Below are 23,459 nucleotides of genomic sequence, written 5' to 3' on the forward strand. Positions count from 1 at the left end.
TTGGCCTTAACCAGCATCATGCATCTGGTACCTCTCAAATTTTTGAATTGCACAAATTCATTTGCGTCTTATTTTGGGCACAATTTCGAAACGGAAAAAGGAATTTACAAATATTAATTTCACAATCAAATTGGTAAAAAACTAGAAAATAGCATCATTTTTTTTCATTGCTGTACATACATAGTATAGGACATCTCCTTCTATAATGTCAATCCTTTGTTCTGTTCAGACGTTAGCAAAATGCAATGAAAGAGAATTGGAGGGACTTAAGGCGCATGTGGAAGGTTCAAAGTTTTCTCTCCAACAAGATATTCCTCGGGGCCATTGCTGTAAAAACAGAATGAGTTGGTTGAAGATTAATTAAAAAATAAACTATTAAGAGTTATAACCAAGTTATTTGACAGATAATTTACCTCAGATAGCTTAGAGCCGACATCCGGTAGAGACAAGTGAACACCAGGATATGCAGCCCGATGGTGTAGAAAAATGCAAAAGTTCGAGCATACCTGCAGAAGTACTTCTTCATTATATTGAAGACTCCAGAGGAATATATTCCATTCAGAAGCACATGAATGGGAAAAAACGTAGAGTGCAATTTTAAAGAGGAAATAAGATTTTTTTATAAGTTTTTTCCTTGGCGCAGACCGCGCCGGGGTTCATTGTTTGATTCAGAAGGGAACGAGAAAATTGACCAACCACACACTAGGAGCAGTGGGCAAATTTCAACATGCCCTCCCAACTGTCTTTGGGAGGGGGCAAAGAGGAAATAAGATACTAGGGCAAAGATCACATGGTGGAAGAGAAAACGTTAAGAAACAACAAAGATAGATTTTGGTCCCCTTTTGTAAGAATTATAACATGCAAGATTCAGATCGTAAAAGAAAGAGGTCAAAAGACAATGATCTTGAACATGAGCACAACTATTGGACCTTCCACTTATATGGTGGCGTATTGGGGGGAAGGAATGACAGAACCTTCTAGGATCATGAACGGATGCTAGAGGAGCTCAAAACCGTCTTCTTCGACAGTCTCTTCCTTTGGACAGCCTCAATAGACCTTAATCAGCTTAACTTTCATGATTTCATTGTTTATTTCTCTATAGGATTTTGCCCTTTTTCAACTTTTAATGATATCTCATCACTTATTACAAATAAAAAAAAAAAATGGGTGGAGGAAATATCTGTGCTCTACCAGATACATATGCACAAAAATTAACCCTCATGAATGAATGCCCAAGCACTATCGGGGTGAGAGATTGGTCGAAGTATATAATGCGTAACCAAATATAGCAGCATGTAAAGTCATTAAATAAAAAAATCATAGACACAAACAGTTAGTATGACAAGAGTGCAGTTTTTCACCATGTTTGAAAGGTAACAGATGAGTTGGAAATGCATAGCATGGGGAGCACCGTGTGCATCTTGTCTGACAAGTTAAAGTTGCTTAGTTTTATAAAAGCAAAACCAAATTGTAGACAGAATAGAACATGTGAAATAAAATTAAACACAAGGACATGCTTCAAAGGGACTTCTCAAATGAGGAAATTTAGAAAGTTTATCAAACCGGGCCATATATTCAATGTATTTTGTAATGCAGCATCATGCACTTTGTCTAGAGAAATATATGATCCAAGAATGAGCAGATGCTGAGGAACCAAGAGGCAACATGTTCATAAGACAAGTGGTGCCCAGAGAAAGAAGTTTTTGACAGCTTGATTCAAAGTCATGACTGAACAATAATTTGAGCAAAGAATATAAACTGGTAGACCTAACTAGAAGATTAGGAAATGTTAGACACATATCATGAGCATCGTCTATCCAGATAAACAGTTGGTAAGCGGAATTGGAGGGACAGTTCGAGGTGCCAAACCTCAATGAGAAGAATTAGGTCACTAATGACACCAACAAGCCATAAAAATAAAGAATCAGGACATTCTTTTAATGATGTACAACGGGAATTTAGTCATTTCATTCCCATCGCATGTTGAGAGAGAGAGGGAGGAAAAAAAAAAAAAAATTCAGAAGGAGAGAATGGGATACCAGAAACTCAAAATACAGAACAGAAACATACTTATTGCCAAGAAGAAAACGTCCACTGCTAAGTGTGATTCTATCCCTGAAACCCAACTCTTTGTACCTTTGATCCCTTTCCTGATTACAAATCAACAAATTCGATTAGAAAGTGACTTATAACCAATAATGCATTTCCAACATTTACTGCCTACAAGAAATCTGGGAATGCACATTGGTAACTGTAATGCAATCCATACAAAATTACAGATTGTCAATTTCAGTTTCATTCACCAGAGAATGTAATATCTCAAATCATCAAAATCTTTCAAGACTTCAGAAGCCGCAGAATTTTAGAACAGGAGACCATAAATAACATTCAACTAAAAGAAGTAAAAAAGCACATGGTTCGAGTAGCAGAAGTCTTCACTACAATAATATCAACTTTAACATGGAAAGAAAAGCAAGAATGGCAGCTCAAACATTTCATATAATCCTCAATTAAATCATCCGCATAGGAATATTATGAAAATTTACAAATTCATCAAAGAAGCTTAAGAATAACAAGTTAACAACCTTTTTTGAGAATGCTGCAAAAGGATTTATGTCATCCTCATATATCTTCTTGTACTTAGATTCCACATCTGAGGCAAAACCACTTTCAAGATCCTCTGCTTGCTGAAAATGACAATATAATGCAAAAACATGAACCATAACAAACTAAAGGGATGCTAATTAGGCAAAGGTTAACAAAAGAGAGGGAATCACAATGAAGCACCTTCTTTGATCCCCTAGAGACTACTTTTTCATGATTGTAATCCTGGACATAACGAATCTTTCCGTAGAGTTTGACATTATCAGCTTTTGTCTTTTCCAGCTCCACTGTCAGCACCCCAATCTTCTCCTTCAGTTGTCTTATTTCCTAGTACAGTTGGAAAAGCAAATTCCAACACATAATCTAACCATCTCCTTATAATAATATTATATACAGATAGGAAACAAATTGTGAAAGTTTTCAAAAGATAGAATACCTCTTCTGTCTCTCTCAAGCGTGCCCTAAATCGATCTCGCTGATTACAAATCACCTTAAGCATTGAACTCTGATCTTGATCGGCGAAAACTTGTTTTTGATCCATATTCTGATCCAGACACGGCTAATATGAATAAAAACAGAGCAGCATCTCAAAGCAATTATCTAGAAGGAAGTGTTGGGACTGGATCATGTTAATGGCAAAGTAGAGGTTGTGATCCTTGTATTTAGTTTTTCTTCATCTTTTAAGCTTTTTCTTGTAACTTTCTAGGACTTATTGTGTTTCCATAACCCAACTTATTGTAATGGAATGGCCCTTCAAGACTTTCTTGCCTCTAGTGTGCCTACCTAAGTGGGGCAGTCGAGTTGTATTTCAGGCTTTTCCTTTCTTTGATCAATAAAATTGTTTATTTATCAAAAAAAACTTTCTAGGACTTATTGTACATTTCAATGTCCACACGTAATCAAAGAAAATACTGACTGGGTTGTTGGTTTCTATTTGGAGCAAACTTCTCAATTGCAGAGTAGAAATGAAAAGGTGAGAGGTACCTCAGATATCTCAGATCCCCCAGCCTCCGAAAGGTCCCAGTCATTAAATAGATTGGCTTTTCTATCTTTGGAACTATAGCCCTGGATTAGAAGGGAAAAAATCAGCACAAGAAGTTGATACAAAGAAATGTCAGCAAAGTAAACCTGTGAAGGTTTCTTTGTTTTTTTTGAAGTACGATATGCCTAGTTAATAAAGAAAATAAGTTGCAACCATAAGCATGAATAATATAACTTCATAGGTATGCAGGTACATGTAAAGCCAACCATCTAAATCTATTATCGTTTTTGGGAGTGAACAGAAGGACTTTTAATTATTTGCATGTTCATGTAATCTAATTAATAAAGTTAGGATGCTAAACATCATAATCCAGAATATTTACTGAACTATGTGCTGCAAATATTTTTTCCTCAGTAATCAATAACATTAGATATCACTTGAAAGACACTTTCTCAAGCCATTGATCCAAACCTTCAATATGTCATCTTCCAACTTCTGTATCAGTTTTTGCTGTTCATTAACCTTTGCTGTCAGTTCTGCTATTTTTCCTTCAGCTGTATCTAGCAAAGATGTTCTCTCATTAATTTTGACCTGAAAATGATAGAAAGGTGTCATTTTTTTTAATACGTAGAAAGGTGTAAAAACTATAATAGACACATTGATAAATTATGTGACAAGACATGGAAATTATGTCTAGATGTTTACTCGTATTCCTTCTGCACAATATCTAGTTCATAATACACTCATGCATGTGGATTTCTTTTCCCTTGGCATGCTGGTGAATGTTTCTGAGATCTTCTTCCCCACTCTACCAACAAAGGAACTAGCGAGGATAATTCATACCTTCAGTTGTGTGAGTTCGTGTTCCATTTTTCGGTTCTTATCGAGAAGAAGAGACTCCATTTTGCTCATCTCCTCCCCGCTGGTAGCTACCTCCCAATCTTCAGCCTCTATTGAATTATAACCCACTGCCTATACAGATGAAAGTGTGTTAAGGCTTCCAAGAATCACAAGAATGAAAAGTATATATGACAAGTACCAGAGGAAGATGCAATATAAATGACAATGTGTACAATGAGCAAGGGGCAGAAATGGGGGGGACACAATATGTTGTTACTAAGAAGAAAAAAAACTAAAAAAAGCAGACCCATTGGTGTCAAATAAATTTAAAATAAAAATTGTAATGCCAACAAGAGAGGAAGTCTCAGGTTTAAATGAATCACATAAAATACTCAACAAGAAAGCATGCTGTTGATAAGCAATTAGTATATTGCTACATCTAGTGACACAAATGGCCAAATCATTATATTGTCTCACAGGAATGGGTCATTTCATTGCAGAAGTAACAGTGAAATATGTTTGTAGGATCCAAAAAGCATCTTGTTGGTAAGATCCTACTTCTCCCACCCCATTGAAGTTGGCATAGACAACCAAGTAGCAGGTTTGGTAAGTAAGATGAGAATTTTGAGTTGAGATGAAAGTTTGAAATATTATTTTTGAGTATTATTATTGTTTTGGGATTTGAAAAAGTTGAACTAGAATTTAAAAAAGTTAAATTGTTTATTATATTTTGTGTGAGAATTTGAAAAAGTTGTAATGATGAGATGAGAATTTTGAGTTGAGATGTATCTTCCAAACCTGCCTCACTGTAACAACATGAAAAGCCACTTGGATAATTAATGATATCTTTAACTGAAAACTAAGGGCATGTTGGCTTATGAAATTTTCAAGAATTGTTTTGTGAATTGGGAAATCTTTTTTTTTTTTTTTTTTGATAGATGATAAGAAATTTTAGTCCAAGTAAATAGGCATAGCCCAAGTACACAGGATGTATACAAGTGAGTACACCTAAATACATGCTAAAGCAAAACAGAACTAAAATAAAACATTACAAATGTTCCCATCCCTTACAAGATTCTTCACACAAAAACTTAAAGTGCTAAAGAAAAAATCCCTAAACCCCCCCATAGAACATTCACAATCTTCAAAACACCTCCCAAAACAAACATAAGGGAATCATCCTCCACACTGCTGTACTGCCTCTACATCCCACTGAACCTTGCCAGCAAGCCAAAAAATCCACCACATGCATAGGCATCACCCAAGCAATGGCTACCCTTGCTAAAATCTCATTCCACAATATTGTCGCCACCTCTCAGTGAAGAAAAAGATGGTTAACAGATTCACTATCCTTCTTACACATAAAACACCAGGCAACCACGAATAAACCTCTCTTCCTAAAATTATCCATGGTTAATATTTTCCCAAGAGACACCAACCAACAGAAAAAAAACAACCTTGCTAGGCACCTTTGCCCCCCAAATACATTTCCAGGGATAGTCTTTAACTCCCTGACTAATTAATGCCTCATAAAAATATTTTGCAGTAAATCTGGAGTTATTTGTTTGCAACCACAGCAGGCTGTCCTCTCTATTCTGATCAATTTTCATATCATATAATCTTCCCAAAAATTCAGATACCTCACCCACTTCCCAGTCCTGCACATCTCCGTTGAAATCCACATTCCACTGACGCATGTTATTAGAAATCTTATAAGACTCGGCCACTGCAGCCCTTTTATCTCTAGCAATCCTAAATAAATTAGGATAAATGTACTTAGGAGCTGAATCCCCACACCAAGTATCATGCCAAAAATAAATATTTGCCCCATCCCCCACTTTAAATTTTATGTTTTTAATAAAATCCCCCCATACTAACCGGATGGACGTCCACAAGCCCACCCCATACACCCCCTTAACTTCATTTGTGCATCAGCTTCCCCACATCCTCCCATATTTAATATCCACAATTTGTCTCCATAATGCATGACTCTCCAAATGGTACCTCCAAAGCCATTTCCCAAGTAGAGCTTTATTGGAAGGATTTAAATTTTTCACACCCAAATCTCCCCATGAAACTGGTTGACAAACCTTATTCCAACCCACCAAATTAAATTTCCTTTCCTCCCAATAACCATCCCACAAGAAACTTCGAAAAATCCTATGTATTTTTTTTTTTTTTTGCAACCCCCACGGCAGAATATTTCTGGTATCTGTTCCTAATATTTCTGGCGCAAGATGCATTGGATTTTACAAGGAGAAATGTGGGGCAAAGTACGAGGAAAACTTCAAAAAAATAAAAAAACGCTCGAAGAGCTGTCATTTTTTAGATCAAATTTTAGACACCTCTTTCAATACTGTTATCTAATAGTTTTTTTTAATATTTTATTTATTTAATAAAAGAAATTGACAACACTACCATATCAATAAATTGGAGCATATATGGTTGATATTGGTTAGGTGGGGTAATGATTGGCAATTCTAACATTATATAATATCTGTTAATTTCATAAAAAAATTATGCCATACATCGATTTGTAAGGTTTTTTCTTTTTATTAATGATAAACCATAAATATTATTATAAGTTTCTACACAAATATTATTAATGACAAACCATAAATATTATTCTAAGTTTCTACACAAATATTATTTATGATAAACTATAAATATTATTCTAAATTTCTAAAAAATTCTCAAAAGTTTGTCTAACCAGACATGCCCTAAGCTATTGGAGCTTGGACTTTTCCATGCAGCATTGCCAAGAAAACTTCAAGGAAGTCGAACCCATTTTTTCAAGATTTGTGTTACATTTCGTGAAATCTGAAACCTATTAGAGCGAGATATTGTTTGATAACAGAGAAGGGATCAAAATACCTGCAAGATTTTCACTTTTTTACGCAAATCATCAACCAATTTCTCTGTTGGCCTTGCATGAAGCTCTTTCTTCATCTCTTCAAAAGCAACTTCCTAAATTGATGAAGATAAAGTCAATGAGAAAAGTCATATTAGAGCAGAAGCCTGGAACTTAACAATATTACTAACAATGATGCAGAGAGAATTAAAGAAATGTGCATAACATCAAATGATGGGACAGTATTGCCCCTTTCAGCATCTTTCAGTCCTAGGAACAGAATTTCCCGTGAAGTGAGAACCAGAACAAATTAATTGTTATTTTGAAACATAATTAACTCTTAAAATTGAACAAACAAGAAAAAAAGAGTTGCATACCTTTTCATTCAGTAGTGCATTCAATCTCTTAATCTCACTAACGTGTTCTTCTCGCTCATTCGATAAGGTTGTTTCAACATTGTGAAGTTCGAGGTTCAGTTCAGAGATTATTTTCTCCTTCGCACTTAATGAATTCTCGAGGATGCTATTTGAATCTAGAGTATCACTGCAACCAATAGTTTAAAAACATATCCCAAAATTAAAAAATTGGAAAACTCAAAAATGAGTATTTAATCAGGGAAATGTCCGAGCGACAAATAAGCACATCCAACACAAATTCTTATACTAGCCCATAGTGTTGGGCAGAAAGCCAGATAAAACCTTACGGCAGAGAGCAAAAATAATGGCCACAAAATTTTATGGGGTGGCTATGCTCTCAAAGGTTTGAACAAACTTCAAATTGAATCAAGGGATGCTCTTTAGGAACTAGTGCTCAGTTGGGAAAATATAAGACATCTAGAGACCAATGGGGGAACAAGGTAGGGAGAAGGGTGCAACTGCATTCTTATTATTATTTTTCTTTTATAAAGAATAACTTTAGAGGACAATACAACGAGTTACAAAAAATCCTCCCAGGTTTCCTTTAGAGGACATGCAGGTTTCATGGGCTGGCTATGTCCATGACTTTCTTGTACAACCCATGTACTTGGGATATGCGTTGCCTTTATTAATAACATGACTATTTACCCGTAAAAAGGCAGTTTATGTCATTAACTGACCCTATTTTTATAGCTATGCCATCCACTGAGCTATTGAACTCAAAGCCATGGTTAAAGATGATAGAAATACAGATAATGGTACTGAAATAGCTCACCTAGTCTTATTTCGAGTTTCTTCATTTGCCGTTTGCAATTGAGAGCGTAGAAGTCCCTGTAATTCAAAATATGCAGTTCATTATGTCACGAAACAACAGTAAAAAGATATGCAAATATATCAGCAGCATGACTATTATAAAAATAAATGCACCACCATATAACATAACGTATAAATGAGACTTGAATCCAAATACCCTTCTGGATTAGTAGATGGAAAAGCATGATATATATATCATCAAGTAGCTAAACAGATTCATGCATGTTTATATAAGTTCACAATTGATTGTAAAAAGATATGTATAAATAAATTAAATACAATGGTCAACCACTAACCACAGACTTGACATACTGAACTACCTTAAGTTACATCCTAAAATCCTAACACCCCTGCTTGCAGTTAGAAAAACAATGGCCAGAAAACAAGAAAGAATGGTCGATAGCTCCAGAATCCAAATATCAAATGCTTGTCATAGATCTTAAAACTGGTATGCCCCTAAACTAAAGCCCTAGGATTTCAGATCAAAACCCTTGTGATCAAAAGTGATTTCAAACAAAAACATGGCTTCTTCATGAAATGAAAATAAAAAGGAGAAAAGAAAGAGCTGTCCCAAGAAAATATAGATTTTCTTGAGTTCTGATGGGTTAGCTTTATTAAATAAAGTTGGTTGATGTTAAAAAAAAAAAAGGCATTATTTGGACGTGAGAGCATTGATCTTTCTACATCCCATCATTTTGTAGTAGAACTCTGAATTGATTTTTTGATAGGTTAGTGATTCATTATAAGATAATACAACTCTAATCCACGGGAAACCTTTCAATTTGGAAAAAAAATAAATAATAACAGAAAGCAATGAAGACAAAATATTGAATTTCTGAGAGGGGACTTTATGCACTACGCTGATTAGACCACCCAGTCAATAAAGATGATTAGCAATGAAATTGCAAGAGTAAAGAAATAAACTGAAGGTGAAGTAGAAGATTCCAGTTGTATTATGATTAATAATGAAAAAAGTACCGGCACCAAACAGCTAAGTAAAGAACATTGTACACAAAGATTTGTCATTGGATAGGATCAAAGACAAGTTGGATCCTTTCAAATTATGGCCTGAAGGATTTGTAAAATGCACCTTCTCCCTCTCAAGACTAAGAAGCCGTGTTTGGGCCCGTTCTACTTCATCCATCAGAAGGTTGACCTCTGACTGCTTTGCAGCCCTATCTTCATCTGAAAGTGTTATAAGAACAGATAAGACACTTTGCTAGGCAGATAGAAGAGGCATAAATGTTCACATCATGAGTGTCTAGCATCAATAATAAGAATAGAACATGCCCATTGACTTAAGCAATGAGACATGACATAAATCAAATTCTAAAATCAGCATATCACCAGATTGCGCGCGTAGTTCAAACAACTGGCTTTGTGCAAGTTCGTGTATTTTCTGCATATTCGAAACACTTTCTTGAGCTTGACGTAATTGATCCTGCAGCAATTGCTCCCTGTATGAAAGAAGGAATTATAAATCAGGACACGGATACAGACAAACACAGAACTGTCCAGGAATAAAGAATATATATGCCAAATGGACTCAGATACATATCCTAACGCTACGTGCCACTAGATGTACCTTTCTTTTAAAACTTCAAGCGTTTTTTGGTTCTCTTCTGCCAAACTGCGTTGCTTCATCTCCACAATTTCTTTAACCTTTTCTTCCATCTGAACACATATTAGAAACCTCACACATTAAGAGGAGAAACCATCATGGACTGAAGGACATGAAATTATCTAGTAAATGGGAATTCTATCGTTCTTGCAACATTTTGTTTACTTGACAATTAAAGCTTACTTGACATTTTTTTTTCTTTTTCTTTTTAAGTGTCACTGACATAACTAAAACTAAAGTATTGTAAACATTACCCACCTGTTGCTCTAACTGGCGTGTGCGCTCTTCAAGTCTCCGAATTGTTGCCTGCTGATTCTTTAAGTGGGTGGCTTCTGTCCGAAATTCCTCAAGCTCAACTTTCATTATCCGATTCTCAGATTCTAGTTCAGACAATTTTAGATCTTGCTCCTGTATGGAAAGAAATTTGAATTCATAAAAAAACCACTGGCATGCATACACAAAGTGCAAGTATACTGCACACAAAAAGCTTATATCACATATAGAGACAACAAAGAGAGCCATGGCTTGAAAGGAAACAGCTAGATCAGGTGCTAAGCTTTTATATCAGAGCCCAGAGGCCTAGGTTTTGTACTGCTTTTCAAACCAATTCACATCTACCATTACCCAGCAAAAACTCTGTTTTTTTTTTTTTTCAATGATGAGGAAACCCAAAGACCATGCAGACGTGGCATGCCTTTTACCCAATTAAACCCAGACCCGTATACCATGTCCACATCACACAGATCAAGTATATCATAGGCTTTTCGCTGATGGGAGGTGGCCTCTAGAAATTGTTTACACCCAATGGTTTAAACCTTAGACTTAAGGGAGCATACCCCAAGGCCAAGATCTTTACCGCTTGATCCAACTTTTAGGGTATACAATTATATTTAATTTCAGCTACAACAATGAAATGTATGGATAAAGAGCTAGCACATTTCAAGGATCTCAAAAATATTTAAAGTACTAACACAAAATTCCTTGAGCTTACCATGGAAACATTTAAATAAATATATCAACCATAAAGGTTGACAGCACTTGAATAAATGTTGATGGTAGTTACAACAAAAGTTGTATAGGACGCATAGATGATATAAAGTTTGTGGTTATTATATCACTGATGTTGCCTCATTCAAGTGATCAACATATTGACAGGCTTAGATAGAAGACACTAATGTGCATCTCATGCACGCATAGATGGTCTCTTAACATGTAACAACCCAGGGAAAGCCCAAGCCACATCTAAGCTTATACTCCAAAAGGACTAGCCAATGTTACGATTAAAGCTCCTTGAAATTATTATAAAGGGGAAGAACTTCTCCTTCCCAAGCACCGTGGGATCTCATTCGCCACCTTCCTACACTCAATCCGAGGTAAAACACATCATGAAGATATTTATATGATTTGACGAAGATTTTCAAAAGAACAAGTTTAAGTGCGAGCTAATTATATAAACATACCTATAGAAAAAATTCACTTAAGCCGGCTCTAATGCAACAAAAAAAAGAAACATACTGGCACTTACAGCAATTGAAGCAAGAGCTGGGTAAGGATCAGGAGCCTCATAAAGTTTTTGATAGATGTTAAGGAAAGCATTTTCTCCAAACTTCGCTCTCTTGGTAAGATTGTCAACTTCTTCTTGGTATCCCTTAAGTAAAGAGTTGAACAAGCTTAACTTTTCGTCTGATGAAGCTTTCTTGAAATCTATATGCATGGCAATTTAAAGTTTAAGAAGAAAAAAAATTTCACGACAGAGAGAGCAGTGCGAGAAGTAGAACAATAACAGAAAAGATAGATCCCATCAAGACCTCTCCAATTTTTCCCTATAATACCTCTAGTGCTTTCTGCAAGCTTCCGTCTGTTTTTCTGGCTGTTCTCCTGATTTTCAGCTATCCTAAGCCCTTGTTCGTCCAGCACACCTTTTTCCTTTTCTAAATCAAAATCTGTATACAATAAAATCAGAAAATTGTGAAACATTCTAAAGACAAGACCTATTCTTTGATGCTGCACAAGAAAGATATTCTGATAGATGCAACAATGCAACAATGGAGCTTTACATCACGCATAAAATCAGGAGACATAAAAGAATGGGAAAAGCAGATAACTATGGGCATCCAGTACAAAAGGAAGTATGAAACAGGGTATGTGATGACCCACGGAAAGCACTAACTGCATTTGCAAATTAACCCAAAAAAGATTAGTCAATTTCAAGCTTCCCTAGAATCACTTATAAAGTCCAGTTTCAACTTGTAAGTAGCCAATGCGACTTTAACAAATATAGAAACCCTGGAAAGTACATTTTTCAAAATTGCCAACGTGCAGGCCAAAATTTCCAAAAGATTAATAACTTTTGAGACATTGTGCAAGTCCATCAACACCTGATTCTAGTCCACCACTTTCATGATGTTTAATGGTTTAGGCCGGTATCTTCTTTATAGATTTAAACAGTTGCTGCAACTCATGATGATGCTTACAAACTTTGACCTTGGATCATGGAAAAAAACACAATATTCATTCATATGGATCGGGATCCTTTAGAATTTCTTGAGGTATCCCATCATGTAGAATAAGTTTACTACTTTACTAACCTAGTCTTTACAATCTGAATATGCATCATATGCACTTAATTACCCTAGTATTTACTTTAAAAAAAAAAAATTGAAGTGATAAATGCTGAGATGATAGAATCTCAATCAGTTAATTTGAATGCAATTATTGGGATTTAGTAGCTTCAGTATGATAAAATACCAGATGACTATAGAGGACCTTGATTCCGACTTATGATTCTGTTCTTATTTTCTTTTTTGATCGGTAAATAAAATTTTATTGATCATAAGAATAGGTGAAGCCCAAGTTACAAGTACATGGGTCATATACAAGAGCAATGCCTAGGAGTGACGTTCTAGTGATACAAGAAATTTATGAATGGTCATGCCATTAAAATCAATTATAATCAACCATTGGAACAAGTTGTTAAAAAAGAAAGTTCTAAGATCATCCAATGATTGCTCACAATCTTCGAAGTTTCACTCGTTCCTCTCCCTCCAAAGGCACCACCATAGACATATTGGAACCATCTTCCAAATTGCAGCAATCTGAGAAGTGCCTTGAAGACCTCTCCATGAAGCTGAGAGGTCACTCACCCTTCTTGGCATCACTCAAGCTACACTGATGCAGGGGGATCCAAGACAAATGATGCTAAGCTGTCAGATTGCACCTTGATGGCACTAAGATACCATGAGTTGACAGATCAGCGCAAAGGCAGGAATTGATTGTGATATGTTTCTAATTGGGGCCGTTTTGAGTGCGTTTCAGTCTTTTGGCCATAACTTTGGCTACGGGCGTCGGAATCGCGCATAAGACCCCAATTCGGAAAGCTCTTTTCGGCGCGCACGCTGTCCACTTTGAGCATGGCTTCATGTGCCCTTTTTCGACCTCAAATTCTGCTGTTTTCCCCTCCAAATCATTAGTTTTAGTTATTTTTTACTATTTATGGTAATATTTCGTTTGTCATTTAAGAAGTCATTTTAAACCCGATTTGGGCCAGATTTTTTGCAGATTGCTTACTTTATTTTGAATTTCAAATTGGAGTATTTTCGGGATTTTGCTATTTTTGGCAAAATTCGGATAAACATGATTTTTGGCTATAACAGTCCGGCTTGTGGACTGATTTTCGAGATTGCTTGACTTGATAATATTCGGTTAAACCCTAGAGATTTTTCTCTCTGTGTTTTGGGCAATTTTCTCCTGTTTTTCCTTGTTAATCATCTATTAGAACTAGCCTGCAAGATAATCGCTATTCTGTCCGGCGTCATACACCCACCCTAGTCAAAAAGTCATTCCACAAAGTAGTGGCAATTTCGCAATGCATTAATAGATGATCGACAGATTCTCCATTCTTTTTACACATGCAACACCAATCAAATACTATGATACGGCATTTCCTTAGGTTGCCAACAGTGAGAATCTTCCCCAAAGAAGCTGTCCATACAAAAAATGATGCCTTTAAGGGGGCCTTTGTCTTCCAAATGTTCTTCCACGGAAATGGATTTGCATTACACTTAGAGATGGATTATTCTATGTTACATGGGTTTCTCTCCGTACATGCTCTACCTTGCTTTTTTAAGTCACAAGAATTTTTATTTTTTTGAAGCATTTATAAATTTATCCCACAAAAATAAAGATTCAAACTTAAGACAGCCTTAGTTATGTTCTAACTTCTTTTTTGATAAGTCAATTATCAAACTTCTAGTTAATATATCTAACTTCTAGTTAAGAAATCCATGAAAATTCACCAAATAGCAAATTATCAACCTCCTCGTTGACCAGTGAGTTCTTTATTTCATATTAGTTGTAACAAAAATACATTCAGCCAAAGGACTATTCCAAACTTCAAAGACGAAGCCCAAAAAAGAAAGAAAGAAAAAAGACTAAGGCATAGAAGAACTTGCTCATAAATACGAATATCAAAGACAATACATCTTTGTACAAGTTGCATAACTAATATTTCCTTGAGAATGTAAATATTTGACAAGTCAAATCAGGCAATAAAAAGAACAGCCTGAATTGAAAAATGAAGCATACAGAAATCAATACTGAAAGAAAAAAAGATTTAGGATATGTAATTGAAAATGCAGGATAGTGAGATTAGAGGGCGCGAAAGTTAATAACTAGCAGGCAATGCGAGAAGAAAGAATTTGGAATTTTGGATACCTTTCCAGAAATTGGAGACAACTGAGGTAGGAGAAGAGGACGAGTTTGATTTCTCCCTCTCGGATCCACCACCTTGAGGGGCCTCCATCAGTCACCGATCCGGATTGTCGAAGAAACGCAAGGGTTTTGATATGGCGGTCGATCTCTGCAACAACTTGTATTTGGTTCCCAATTGCCGAGGCTGGAGAGAGAGCGAGAGCGTAAAACAGATTGAGATTCCTCGTTCTTCTTATTATGGATCCAGCGAGAAGTGTTCATTTTTATTTTATTTTATTTTATTTTTTAGGTGAGGGACTTTACTCATAGGTCAATTACAGATGGCTCCCTAAAGTTTTATTACATTTTCACCCTGCTTTAGCAAACTTTATAAAAATAAATTAACAAATCGAAAATACTAAATATATTTAAGAAAAATTTACAAAAAACTTATTTTTCTACGTGTTAATTATTAATATACTAAAAATCATAAAATTTAAAATTCAAATTTCAAATTTCAAAAATAAAATTAATAAAATAAATCTTGTAAGTAAAAATATAAGTAAAATTATAAGTATATATATTGTTAAATCCAATATTTCAAGTTTTTTGTAATTATATATCTACACATGAATTTTGATGATAACAAATAAATTTAAATCTCAAGCTCAAATTGTCTACATAATGGAGTCAAGCATATCAAAGAACCAAGCATGAGCAAAAATTGAACAAATTCGCATTAAAGTCATAGAGTAATGTTATAAATCTCTTAAAAATTAGAAATTAGAATTAAGGTTCAAAATTAATATTTTATCATAAAATATTAAAATACATTTTTCACAATATTTTGAAAATTAAATTTGAAAATTTTGAAAGATAATTGATTGTCATTTTTCACATGTGCATTACATGATTAAAGATTTGAACTTTAAAAATATTAAAGTTGATTGATTGTCATATTTCACATGTGCATATTTTATTTGAATATTTTTAAAAGTGATTGATGTTTTTTTTTACTTATGCAAAATGTAGATTTTTTTATTTGAAAATTTTGAAAAGTAAAGTGTGCTCCTTTTGTCATATGTAAAAAATAAAAAGATTAGATTTGAATTTTTTGAAAAGTAAATGATGTTATTTTTGACATGTGAATCTTTTTAAATTTGAATATGAAATCTCATATGCTTATAAATAGATCATTTGAGAGTTTCATATTCACAACACCAAGAGCATACAACATTCATTCAAAATTTTCATTCTCTCTTCTCTAAATATTGAGCCTTAACCCTTGTTCATTTTGAGAGAGATATAGTTTGCACTGTATTGTTCTTATTTCACTCATTGGGGAATATTTTCTGATAATTTACCCACTATCAGCTCGTGTATCAATAAAAGGGTGTGTATAACCATTGTTGGTGTAAAAAGTGTTCTACATAGGAAATAGTTAAATCACCATGTATAAGGTGATTGCAACTATAGAATGTGTCATATACGGATCCTTTGTAGCGGAGTTGTTCAAATGTGTAATAGGTTTTTATCTCCACCTGAATAAGGTTGAATAGTGAATTTGGGGATATTCAAGGAGTAGCTTGAGACGAGGACGTAGACAATGGGGCCGAACCTCATTAACATACTAAATTTGCTTCTCTCTTACCCTTACTCTTTATATTTATTAATGTTTCATATTTTGTTTATATTTTATATTATATATTTGATTTATAATTATTATTATTTTTAAATACAACTCAATTCACTCCTCCTCTTGTGTTAGTCATCTGGACAACATATATAATACCATTCTTCACAAATTGATATAGATTGATGTAATTAAATTTATTTTTATTGTAAAATAAATTTAACATATCATATAAAATTATGTCAATTTATAAATTTATTTTTATAAGACTTTTCGGTTGTAGCACCTTCTCCTCTCAAAATCATGAGTGAAAATGATCATGATGGAACCATATTAGCAATATTTTGATGGTTGTAAAAAAGGAAATGCATACTATTAGCAATATTTGGTTTGAAAAAATTTAATATTTTTTTAATATTTATGATATTAAAAATGTGATATTTGATGATATGAATCCGCGAATTTGTGATTGTAGTCATATTTGAGATATGAGATTTGCACGTTTTAGTTTATTTTTGGGTATTTGTAAGAATTATTTATATATAAAATACTAGTATTAACAATAATAAATATTATAAGATTTATGAGTCTGTCACCTAGGAATAACCGTTCGGCATGCACCCTAGACAAAATTTATAATTTTTTTAATTTCATATTTTTGTAACATTTTTAAATATTTAAAAAATATCAATATACTAATAGTCATTTTTTTAATAAGTAAGTAAAATAAAAAAATAAAAAAAATTAAATATATGAGCAATCAAAATGAGGGACAAAATGAAAGGAAATGGTAGCATTATTCAAGATTTATATATATATATATATATATATATTCTCCTTTTTTTTTAATTTATATTTATTTTGAGAGTTGAAACCATTTGGTTCGTGAGCATTTTTACGATTGGGGAGGAGGTATTAGAATTGGAAAATGATAGAGTTACTGTTCAAATTTTTTAATTTTTAATTTATTTATTTTTTTATTTCATGATTAAGAAATTTTTTTTAATGATATTGTGAAATTTTTAAAAAAAATACATTTAAAAAAAAAAAAAAAGCTTATATATGATTTGTCTATTTGAAACTTCTAGAATTACTCAATGTGTATCTATGTTTATCAAGTATAATCAACTTACTTGAATCATGAATTGTAGGTTAGAACAAGTTTATATTGGACTACATATTGATGCTAGTGGGAGGAACACTTTTTTTTTTCATAAGCAAGCAAACTTCATTAAAATAAAAGATGATACATGTTAGGGGGTGGGGTTCCCCAACAAATACCCAAATACAACAACCATAGTGCAAAAGTGGTGAAAAGAAGAAGAAAAAAAAAAGAGTTTTGAGACTAATTTCTTGGTCACAACCCAAGCCCTACTAAGAATGTGCTGTCTTAAAAGACGTTTTGAAGGTAAGCCATTGTTGAAGGAGATGAAAACAGGTGCACTGTAGTCCATTGTCTTGAGAAATTTTTTGGAGAGATCCTTAGTCCCTTCAACAAGATTGCCGGTTAGAGAAAGCGATAATCCAAATAGATCGGCATCAAAAGAGTGGATCTACTGTGGCAAGACAGTCAACCAACGCTGTTGCGCCTAAACTTTGACTCAAATTAATGAACCAAAAATTTTGTGCAATTTTACCTGTAAGTATACAGGTATTGTAGTACCTCACAGGGTCGAATCCACATGGATTAACTTATGTGATAAAGAAAATAAACTTAAACAATGAAAAGAAACATGTGATTGAATATAAAATAAAATTATTGAGATGAAGATTTTTTGAAATAACAAAATAAAACTAAAATGATAAAATAAATTGATATGGAGAAACACTAAGGTTTCGAGGATCCGTCTAATAATTTAGAATATTGTTTCCGATCGAATTACTTCAATTAAACTAGAATAATGATTATGTTTAATTGAAAAATTTAGCATTTAAGATCAAGAAAAATAGTCATTAATGATTGAGTATGAACGATTGATGATTAAAACATTCACAAATCTATTTGAATATCACAGGGATTTTTCAAGCATTTACTATATTCAGAAATCACAATAAATCAAGATAAATATTTAGATAATCAAAATATCCAATAATAAAATTCTTCAATCGATCAAACTTACAAAATAAATTTTACGTTGATCCGAAAACAATATTTAAATCATTAAACTTCACCTCTAACCTTAGTACGAGAATTTAGCCAATCATATTCGTCACAAGTGCTATATAAATTAAATAAATACTATCCATTAAATAACTAAAATAAAACACAAACTTTAATACTATAAAATAACTATAGGAAAGTAAAAATATAGAGAAAATGAAGCCCGAAAGACTCCCTGTCGTCCCGCAGCTCCCAAACGAAAAATATTAAGCTTCCCTCCAGTTTCGTTTCCCAAGCTCCAAATTAAACACGACAACCTCCTGGTCTTTGGTCTCTGTCCCAGACGAAGAAGAATACAAGTCCTTGTATAAAAAAACAGCACTCCTCTTCACCTTCGCAGCCTGCTGTCCATAGTTCTCTATTCTTTCTCAACCCAAAACTTTCCGTATGTCAGACCCAGCCGAAAACTGAATCTCTCATCTCTAAGTCCACTGTCACCAAGCCAGAATAGAACATCCAACCAGGACCTACGTCCTTCACGTCCAAACAACCAAATAACTCCCTAAAACCCAAAAGATTTTTTTTTTCCGTAAGTCAGCACCCTCCGTTGAAGTTCAACCTGACCAAGCTCTCTGTTTTTTTCAAAAACAGAGCACTTGGTCCTGTGAATCACCATGGAGATGTCCAAAAAAAATTGAGCCTACAAGTCTGCATTCCCCTCCAAATTTCCACGTCTTTCTGCCTTCAACTCGTTCTCCTTGGTTCTTCTTCTCTCTCTCTCTCTCTCTCTCTTTTTCCGCCTATGCTCTCTGTCCAAGCCTTCATTTTCATGTCCAAAACCAAAACTCTTTTTTTTTTTTTTTCATTTGATCTCCGTCCCAGTGTGTTTTTTCCATTTTACGTCTCACTCTCCCTCAGACGAAGAGTATCCCTCCCTATTAGTCCAAAATGAAAAGGTAAACGCTCACCTCCAAACGTAAGTCTCCTCCGAACATCTCCTCTCCTCTTTACGTAAAAACCTTTTTTTTTTTTTCGTCACCTTCTTTTTCCGTAAAACCAGTCTTTTACTCAACGTGCCTCTCTTCCTTTTTTTCTTTACATAAGCTTCCTCTCCGTTTTAGCTCTAAATCCCTCTCCCTTCCATGTTGCGTCCTAGCTCTATCATTTTTCTCACCCTCCGTAAAACGTCCTACTTTCCTCGACTTTCCGTAGATCCAACTTCTCTTTTTTCAATGTGCCTCCCTATGTTTTACGTAAAACTTCTCTGTTTCTCTCCTCTGAGATTTTTGTTCCAACGTAAGGAAATTTCTTCTTTTTAAAAACTTGATCCTTGACTTTCAGCCCACCTACTATGACTTTCACGTTGCAAGTGCTATCCATCGAAAACTATTTTCTTCTTTACGTAAAAATGCCACTTTCAACGTGCATTTTTGTTCAAACCATAACTAAAGACCGTGTGCGTCTATGAACAATCAAAGTAAGAAAGTCACCACCGAAAGTTATTTAATGTTCAAAGTCATCTTTATTTTGTGTCTTTTTCAGCTGCCCAAGTCCACCACTTCCTTCCTTCTCTTTGTTTATCTTCTGCATATTTCTTTATATTTCATCTCAATTAGCATGCGCTTTTGGTCAAAAGTTCCAATCGGATCTTATGTGATTTTTATTTAAGCTGAAAATAAGGAGATAAAAATAATACTAAAAAATAAATTTAAATGATAAATAGATTATCAAAAATATGTTCTATATGTGAGGAAATATTATCCAATTAAATTATAGTTATAAAATTAAGTATAAACATGATATCAATCAATTAAAAATCACAACTCGTATTTATGCTTATTAACTATTTTTCCATCTAAAACTAATAATAATGTCACAAAAGAATTAAAATACATTGGTTTTAAATATATAAAATATGTAATATTTTAACTCAATCACGCGCCTCTGGAGTAGTGCGTGAGGGCCACGTGTTGGTAGGATGGAGATGGGGTCGGATCGATCTGAGAGGAGCAGAGGGAGAAGAATCTGTCGGTGCGGTGCGTGTAGCTAGCGAAGCTGTCAGAGGGCAGTGTCGTGTGAAGACCACGCTTGGAAACAAGCCGCTCGTGAGGTCCACGCGCTGATGTTTTGGGCACAACTCCGCATCGTCCCAACAGATCGGCTGCAGGGGAACATCATGGTGAGGTGCGTGTCGACTTTCCATGACTGGAAAGCAGCAGATCTTAGCAAAATCTTAACCGACGACAAAAAACTACCATATAAACATATTCAAATATAGGTAACGGAAAGGAAACGAAACAAGAAAGCAAGATGGAGAGGAAGGTGGAGCTGAAACTCACACATTCCTCTCTAGCAAAACTGAACGGGAAGGATGGGTTTTTTCCTAGAGAGAAGTCAGAGCTTCTCTTTCTAAGTTGGAGCCGAAACTCACGTCAGAAAGGATTGGCAAGCCCTTGGGAGGAACACTTGTTGATTGTGTAGATATCTCTTTATCTTTAACATTCTCCTCAAACTAATACAAAAGATTATTGAAAAGAAATTGGACTCTGAAAGAGGCTAAGCCTATAGTGAATAAATTAGCAAGTTGAGCAGCATTCGTGATGAAGTACAATTGAATGTCCTTGTTAGCCACTTTCTCATGGATGAAATGAAAGTCTAGTTTGATGTGTTGTGTCCTAGCATGGAAGACATAGTTGAAGGCAAGAGAGAAGGTGCCAAGGTTGTCACACCAAAGGGTTGGAGGCCGAAGAAGAGAAAGGCCAAGATCTCGAAGGAGCATTATGATCCAGTAAGGTTTAGTTGTGACAAGTGCCATAGACCAATATTCTAACTCAATGCTGAAGCAAAAAATAATCAATTGCTTCTTGGAACTCCAAGACACAAAATGAACCAAGATCGACAATCATCCAAGCTCCCTACCCAATCTGAATCACATAATGCTTGCAAATCAAGAGGACCTTTGCTAAACACCGAACCACTGTGAAGAGTACCTTTGAGGTAATGTAGACATAATTTTTGTTGTTGACCAATGATCAGATGTGGGAGTGTGCATGTACTTATAGAGTTGATTCATAATGAAGGCTATCTCAAGTCTAGTGAGAGTACAATTCTGAAGAGCCCTTGCAATGCTTTTATATTTAGTTGAATTAGGGTGGGGATCCCCTAGTATTGAGTGAGCTCCTGGGGCCATAGAAGTAGAACATGGTTTGGCTCCAGTCATTTTGGATCTATGTAAGATGTCAACAATGTACCTTTTTTGAGATAAGTATAGATGAGGTAGGGAGCTTTTTTGCCTATTAGCCGAGGACCAAAGTGAACAAAATTGGTCGCCACCCAAGTGAGAACCGCAAGAGTGAAATTTCTCACCACCAAGAGAGCTGAAGCATTTGCCCTCACACAAGAACCAAATAGAGAAAAAAGTGCTCACCCTTAAATGAGCACCACAAGACCAAAAGTGCTAGTCACCCAGAGGAGCACCCTGGAGAGCAAAAATGCTTGCCACTAGGCAAGCATAGGGAAGAGCCAAAGTGCTTGCCACCAACCAAGGACCAAGGAGGTTAAAGTGCTTGCTGAGCACTTGGTGAGCACTTGGAAAAGCAAAATTGCTTGCCACTAGGCAAGCACCGGGAGAACATAAGTGGGCGAGAATCTAGAAGAGCAAAATTTCTCACCACTAGACGAGCATCAGGAGGGCCAAAGCGCTCACCCCTAGGCGAGCACTAAAGAAAGTAAAAGTGCTCGCCAGCACCTGGAAGAGCGTAATTGCTCGCCAACAGGTGAGCATCAGGAGAGTCAAAATGCTCACCACTAGGCAAGCCGCAGAAGAGCTAAAGTGGGGATGAGCACTTGAAAGAACGAAATTGGTCTCTATCAGGTGAGCATTGGAAGAGCAAAATTGATTGCCACTAGGTGAGTCCTAGGAGAGCCAAACTACTTGCCTCTAGAAGAGTACCAGGAAAAGCAAAAGTGTTTGCCACTAACCAAGGACTAGGGAGAGCAAAAGTGCTTGTCACCTAAGAAAGTGCCATGGAGAGCAAATGTGCTTATCATCTAGACGAGCACCCTAGAGAGTAAAAGTGCTCTCCACCAACCGAGGACAAGGGAGAGGAAAAGTGTTTTTCACCAAACGAGCACCACAGATTACAATGCTCACTTGGGCAACCATAATAGACCTTCTTTGTTGAATCGAACTTTACTCCAATTTTCTACAAGCTCATTGCAGCTCTTCACTTGATGAGAGATTAAAAACCACTTACCGTGATGTTCTGCCAAGGGGAAAGCATTGTTGCTCACCTGTGTGCTTGCCTGGGAGGCAAGAACCTTTGCTCTCTTGGATGCTCACTTTCAAGGTGAGCACTATTGTTCTCCTTAGTGTTCATCTAAGTGGCAATGACTTTTGCTTGCATTGGCACATGCGTGTAAAAGCTAACGAGCACTTGGAAGAGCAAAATTAATCTCCACCAAGCGGTGGTAAGTACTAGAAGAGCAAAATTGCTCGTCACCAAGCGAGTCCCAGGAGAGCCAAAGTACTCTCCCCCAGGCGAGTACTAGGAAGAGCAAAAGTACTGGCCACCAGCTGAGGATCAAGGAGAGCAAAACTGCTCATCACCCAAGCGAGCACAAGGGAGAGTAAATGTGCTTGCCACCTAAGTGAGCACCCAAGAGATGAAAAGTGCTCGCCTCCAGGGAAGCACCTTGAAGAGCAACACTACAAGAAAAAGCAGCTTTTGCTGCCAAAAACTGAAGGGGCGAGTAAATTTCTGCTGCAACAGTCCATAATTTCGGGAGCCGCATTTTTGTAGTGGCGCACGCGAAATTCCCCATCATAAATATTTTTTGCGGCAAGAATACATATTTTGCGGTGACTTTGTCTCTTCACAAATAATAAAACAGAGTAAAGGCCTAAAAT

At 35.4% G+C, this 23,459-nt stretch overlaps 1 protein-coding gene across 1 annotated transcript; it reads right to left on the reverse strand.

The window, feature by feature from the left end:
- Positions 1-15,087, reverse strand: LOC122297242 (protein CASP). Its single transcript, XM_043107236.1, has 19 exons — positions 14,841-15,087; positions 11,960-12,070; positions 11,653-11,831; positions 10,386-10,535; positions 10,092-10,180; positions 9,854-9,963; positions 9,597-9,691; positions 8,469-8,524; positions 7,655-7,820; positions 7,301-7,393; positions 4,430-4,558; positions 4,058-4,177; positions 3,589-3,669; positions 3,041-3,148; positions 2,788-2,931; positions 2,586-2,687; positions 2,071-2,150; positions 414-506; positions 1-327 (listed from the first exon to the last, which is right to left on the reverse strand). The coding sequence occupies exons 1-19, from the start codon at positions 14,926-14,928 to the stop codon at positions 267-269; spliced, it is 2,055 nt and encodes a 684-aa protein (XP_042963170.1). The 5' UTR covers positions 14,929-15,087; the 3' UTR covers positions 1-266.
- Positions 15,088-23,459: the final 8,372 nt, after the last annotated feature.

The sequence above is a fragment of the Carya illinoinensis genome, chromosome 15, assembly GCF_018687715.1.
Source record: "Carya illinoinensis cultivar Pawnee chromosome 15, C.illinoinensisPawnee_v1, whole genome shotgun sequence".
Classification (NCBI taxonomy): Eukaryota; Viridiplantae; Streptophyta; class Magnoliopsida; order Fagales; family Juglandaceae; genus Carya; species Carya illinoinensis.

Coding starts and splice junctions, on each gene's coding strand:
- LOC122297242 (XM_043107236.1), bottom strand. CDS start 14,928: ATGGAGGCCCCTCAAGGTGGTGGATCCGAGAGGGAGAAATCAAACTCG. Junction 8,525..9,596: donor TTAGTCTTGAGAGGGAGAAG/GTGCATTTTACA, acceptor TTTGAATTACAG/GGACTTCTACGCTCTCAATT. Junction 2,151..2,585: donor TTGCAGCATTCTCAAAAAAG/GTTGTTAACTTG, acceptor ATTTGTAATCAG/GAAAGGGATCAAAGGTACAA.